Source organism: Chrysochloris asiatica, unplaced genomic scaffold (assembly GCF_000296735.1).
Source record: "Chrysochloris asiatica unplaced genomic scaffold, ChrAsi1.0 scaffold00061, whole genome shotgun sequence".
Lineage (NCBI taxonomy): Eukaryota > Metazoa > Chordata > Mammalia > Afrosoricida > Chrysochloridae > Chrysochloris > Chrysochloris asiatica.
Genome location: NW_006408579.1, coordinates 15114486 through 15120668, shown reverse-complemented (window position 1 = coordinate 15120668; position 6183 = coordinate 15114486). Strand labels below are relative to the sequence as shown.

At 35.3% G+C, this 6183-nt stretch overlaps 1 protein-coding gene across 1 annotated transcript in view; it reads right to left on the bottom strand.

The window, feature by feature from the left end:
• SLC9C1 (solute carrier family 9, subfamily C (Na+-transporting carboxylic acid decarboxylase), member 1) overlaps positions 1-6183 on the bottom strand; it is a 138469-nt gene that overhangs the window by 2605 nt on the left and 129681 nt on the right. Inside the window, exons 21-22 of the mRNA XM_006864212.1 lie at positions 5422-5520; positions 4234-4407 (exon numbers count right to left, since the gene is read on the bottom strand). Coding sequence (XP_006864274.1) covers positions 4234-4407; positions 5422-5520 — 273 coding nt within the window. The remainder of the gene's footprint in view (positions 1-4233; positions 4408-5421; positions 5521-6183) is intronic.

Genomic DNA, 6183 nt, shown 5'->3' with positions numbered 1-6183 from the left:
AATGAGTCTTTCTCCTATCCTGATGCCACGTTTTTCTTCATAGAACCCAGCTTCTCAGATTATTTGCTCAGCATACAAGTTGAATAAGAAGACAACCTTGTTGCACATCTTTCTTAATTTTAAACCATTCTGTGTTCTCATGTTCTGTTCAAACAGCTGCTTCTTGGTCCAGGTAGAGATTCCTCATAAGCACAATTAAGTGTTCTGGAATACCATACTTCACAATGTTCTCCATAGTTTCTCATGATCCACACAATCGAAAGCCTTTGTGTAGTCAATAAAGCACAAGTAAACATCTTTCTGGTATTCTCTGCTTTCAGCCAAGATCCATTGGACATCAGCAACGGTATCCCTTGTTACTGATACATACATATCAGTATTTTTTGTGTGATCTTAGCATCTATTGAATTTAAAAGGCTACATGACTCAGTAAGTTTCAGTATTATTCTTATACATTCTGATCAATAAAAAGCAGATTATTTAAAAACTAATCTTTCACATTGAAGATGTATTTCTAAACATATGTTACTTTAGAAGAGCAAATATTTTAGGCAACAATAAAATGCTTAGAATGAATGAGATGAAGGCTTACCATCCTAGCTTCTAAAGGGCATTCTGGCTGTCATCGAAGACAGATTTGTTTATTCTTCTGGCAGTCCATGATACATTGAATATACTTCTCCAACATCATAATTCAAATTCACCAGTTTTTCTTTGGTCTTCTTTCTTCATTGTCCAGAAATAATATACATGTGAGGCAACTGAAAATACCTTGGGTCTGGCGCACCTTAGTACTCAAAGTGACATCTTTGCTCTTTTAAAAGATCTTTTGCAGCAGGTTTGCCTAGTGAAACACATAATTTGATTTCTTGAATATTGCTTCCATGAATGTTAATTAGGATTTCAAGTAAAATTAATTCCTTGACAACATCAATCTTGTCTCTGCTTATGATGACGTTATTTATTGGTCCAGTTGTGAAGATTTGTGTTTTCTTTACATTGAAATGTAATTCATACTGAAGGCTGTAGTGTATGATCATTATAAGGAAATGCTTCAAGTCCTCTTTGCTTTGTTTCCAGTAAGCAAAGTTTTGTCTTTGCATGTCACAGGTTGATAGTGAGACTTTTTCCAATCCTGGTGAAAGACTTTTTCTAATCTTGGAGAAGAAGAATTCCAATTCTTCTTCATATAGTCTAGTTCTCAGATTATCTGCTCAGCATACAGACTGATTAAGTATGATGAAAGTATACAACCCTAATGCACATCTTTCCTGATTTTCAACAATACAGTATTCCTTCCCTGACCCTTGATCTATGTGTAAGTTCCTCATGAGCAAAATTATGTGTTCTGGAATTATTATTCTCTGCAATGTCATCCATAGTTTATTATGATCTACACAGTTGAATGCCTTTGCATAATCAATAAAGCCAAGATCCATCTGAGGTTAACAATGTTATCCTTTGTTCCACATCCTCTGAATCCTGCTTTAATTTCTGGCAGGTCTCTGTTAATGTGCTGCTACAATCATTTTTAAAAATACCTTCAGCTAAATTTCGCTTGCCTGTGATAATAATTGTGTTGTTAAATAATTTCCCATTTTGTACAGTCACTTTTCTTTTGAATGGACATAAATATGGATCTCTTCAACTTGGTTGGCCAGTTAGTTGTCTTTCACATTTCTTGGCATAGATGAATGAGTACTTCAGCGCTGCATCAGCTTGATGAAACATTTCAATTAGTATTCTATCACTGCTTGGAGCCTTGTTTTTCACTAATGCCATCAGTATAGCTTAACTTCTTCCTCAATACCACTCGTTCTTGATCATATGCTACCTCCTGTTATGGTTAAATATCGACTAATTGCTTTGGGTACAGTGACTCTATATATCCCATCTTCTTTTGAGGCTTCCTAAATCTTTCAATATTTAGTCTACATAACCTTTCAATATTGCAACTTGAGGGTTGATTTTTTTTTCACTTCTTTCAACTTGAGAAATATTGAGTGTGTTCTTCCCTTTTGATTTTCTAACACGTGATCTTTGCACATTTCATTATAATACTTTGTCTTCTTGAGATGCCTTTTGCATTTTTCTGTTCAGCTCTTTTACTTCATCATTTCTTACACTAGCACTCTGTGTTCAGTAGCAAACTTCCAAGTCTCTTCAGACAACCACTTTGGTCTTTTCTTTTCTGTCTTTTTAATGATCTTTTTCTTTCTTCATGTATAATGTCCTTGATGTCATTTTACAATTCCTCTGGTCTTTGGTCATTGGTGTTCAATGTGTAAGATTTATGCTGGAGATAGTCTCAAAATTCAACTGGGATACACTCAAGGTTGTATTTTGGCTACATGGACTTGTTCTAATTTTCTTCAGCTTCAATCTGAACTTGCAACTGTTCCACAGTTGGCCCATGGCCTTGTTTTGAACTTCTCCATAGTCTCTTCCCACAGATGTAGTCAGTTTGATTCCTGGTGAGGTCCACATGTATAGTAGCCATTTACGTTGTTGAAAAAGATATTTGCTGTATAGTAGCCATTTACGTTGTTGAAAAAGATATTTGCAATGAAAAATTGTTGGTCTTGCAAAATTCTATCATTCAATCTCTAGCATAATTTCTATCACCAAGGTCATATTTTTCAGCTACTGATCCATTCTCTTTCTCTCCATCTTTCACATTCCAGTCACCAGTAATTATCAGTGCATCTTGATTGCATGTTTTATCAATTTCAGACTGAAGAAATTGGTTGAGTTGATCAGTTTCTTCATCATTGGCTTTGGTGTTGTTGTTTAAATTTGAATAATAGTTGTATTAACTGGTCTTCCTTATAGGCATATATAGATATTGTTCTATCACAGACAGCATTGTACTTCAAGATATATAGTGAAATGTTGTTTTGAACAATGAATGCAACTCCAGTCCTCATGTATTTGTCATTCTAAGCATAGTAAGTCATACAATTGTCTGATTCAAAATGGCCACTATCTGTCCATTTCAGCTCACTGTTGTTGTTGTTATTAAATGTCACTTAGTTGGTTTCAAGTCATAATGACCCTGTACAGGGTTTCAGAGGATTGGCTGATGGTTTGAATTGCCAACCTTGCAGTTAGCAGTCCAGGGTTTATCCTACAGTGCCACACCAGGACTCCATTCATCTCATTGATGCCTAGGACATTAATCTTTATGAGTTTCATTTTTGATGACTTACCAATTTTCCTAGATTCATACTCCATACATCCACATTCTGGTTATTAATGGATATTTGTATCTGCTTCTCTTTTTGGGTTTTGCCTTATCAGCAAATGAAGCCCCTAAAAGCTTTGTTACATTTATGTAGATCCTACTTTGAGGAGGCAGCTCTTCCACACAGTTCTTATGTGTGGGGGGCTCATTTTTTTGCATTATATTAAATAATGTTTTGCTGCTATTTATGAAGATTTCAGTGACTTATCCATCCCTCAGAAGTGGACTAGCTAGTCCATCTTTCAAGTCTGTTCTTAGTCCGGAAGGTCCACTGAAATCTGACCCCAGTGGGTGACTTCTGGTGTTTGAAATGCCAGTGGCATAGCTTCCAGCATCACAGCATAACACAAGTCACTGCAGTACAACAAAGTGACAAACCAATGGGGAAAATTCTAGAAACTTAGTGGAAATACCTGGTACTTTGAGTATTTCTTCTTCACTCATGTCAGACACATTTATCCACTTTTCTGAACTTTTATAGCAATTGTTTTTAGGTTTCTGGCTTGTTCCCCATTCCTTACCTTTTAAATTATGATTTTGATAACTAACTTCTCCATGACAAAGTTCATATAGCCAGTTATTTTTTATTTTTTATTTTTCTGATTAAATCTTTCTTCACTGTGGTAGGTGAACTTACAGAAGCCGTTTTGTCAAGACACTTTACATGTTTCTGTTGTTGTTAAGTGCCATTGAGTCTGTTCTGACCTATATTGACCCAGCATAATTTCTAAGGAGGAATTGGTGAGTTTGAATGACCTACTTTGTGGTTCAAACTGACCTTTTGGTCCTGCGCTTATTCTAAGTGCCACACCAGGACTCCAGACAATGTACTGGATGAGTATAACTCTATGATAAATTTTCATCTTTATTATTTCTATTTTTTACATAAAAGTAAATTGTCACTGGACTGTACATATGTGCTAAGTACAGAAGAAACCACATATCTGAAGCTAGAAATGATGGTAAGATAAAGAGTGCTATTTTCTGACCTCTACTACAGTTTTGCAGGTGACAGAGTACTTCATGGGTTCATTCGTTAAGCAGTTTAACTCTCCTATTATCTCACCACTGATCACATAGGACGTGTGAGCTATCTGAAAATCCTTGTCCTCTGAATCTAAAAGTATTTGGTCATAATCCAAACCTGGCTTTGATCTTTGAAGCTGTTAGGGGACAAGAAACAGAGACACAATATATCAGTTGACTTGTTTTGCTAAAATTATCTAATTTATTACCTTTTTATTTTGAGTTTAAGATTTCTAACATATACACATTTTTTATATACATATTTTTAAAACTATGTATTGCTTCTTCCTTTTTAAGCAAATGTATTAAATTAGCAAAGACTTAGAAACAAAATATTCCTTTTTTTAGGAGTGGAAACGAAGCACTCTTAAATAAATACTCTAATCTTTCTGATTCCTCAGCAAAATTCTATGACTGAAAATTCACTTAGAATGAATAATGAGATGGGCTTGACCCAAGCCATGGCATTTTCAATCACATCATAGGCATGAAGAGGACTGTAAGAGATTCAAGCATTTGAACTATGGTGTTGGAGAAGAATATTGAAAGTACCATGGACTGCCAGAAAAACAAACAAATCCATCTTGGAAGAAGTACAGCCAGAATGCTCCTTACAATCAAGGATGACAAGACTTCATCTTTGGACATGTTATCAGGAGGGACCAGTCACTGGAGAAAGACATCATGCTTGGAAAAGAGGAGGGTCAGTGAAAAAGAGGAAGACTGTCCCCCATCCCAGATGGATTAGCATAGTGGCAACAGCAATGGCCTCAAATGTAAAGGCAATTATGAGGATGGTGTAGGACCAGACAGTATTTTCTTCTTTTGTTCATAACGTTAGTATGAGTCAGAACTGACTCAACGGCACCAAGCAACAACAACAGATTTGAGTAAATCGTCAATTCAGACAAATACCATATGTGAAATGATTCATATTACAATTCTCCATCTTAAAATTTGATTCTTTTGATATAGCTTATCATCATGAGAAAGTATGATTAAAACTGTGGGTGAGTGACCTTATTAATTGTGTCTGGACATAAAAATTGTCAGTATCTGTAGTCCTACAAACGAATAAAGCTATTGATTCTTGGTCTTATACAGCTTTAAACTAATGTCCACAAGGACATTTATAAATAAATCTGCCTTACCTTTACCATGCCTGAAATAATTACATAGATTCCTTTGGGCTCATCACCCTCCTTATATATGTCATTTCCACAATCAAATGTTACAATTGTGGCTTTTTCCTAAAAACAAAACAAAACACAACACCACCAACTATGTAAGGATTTATAATATTTTAGCAGTGGTTCGAGCTGCTGATGTTTTAAAAAAAACTTTTAAAAAGTTTTTTTTAAATGTTTTTAAAGTAAGTATCACTCAACAAGATTTCCTGAGATAACACATAAGTAGTAAATTTAAAGAGAAAATTGGAATTCTCAATAGCAAAGAAAGGAAGGATGTATGAAATTTCAGATGGGGAATTTATACATGGATTAGGAAAGAAACAGTCTAGGAGTAGGAAAGTAATCAACAGTTGTGGTCAAGTTGATTCTGAGTCATGGCCATTGTGCCAGAGTAGAACTGCGCTCCATAAGGTTTTCAATGGAATGAGCTCTTCAGAGGTCTTGTGCAGCAGATTTCCCTAATACGGCATGCCACTTGATTTGTTGACTGCTGCTTCCATGAGTGTTGACGGTTGATTTAAGCAAAATGAAGTCTTTGACAACTTCAATCTTTTCTCCATTTATATGGATGCTGTTTATTGATCCAGTGGTGAAGATTTTTATTTTCATTACATTGAGATGCAACTTATATTCAAAGCTGTGGTCTTTGAACTTCATTAGTAAGTACTTTAAGTCCTCTCTGCTTTCAGCAAGCAAGGTAGTACTATCTGGATATTGCAGGTT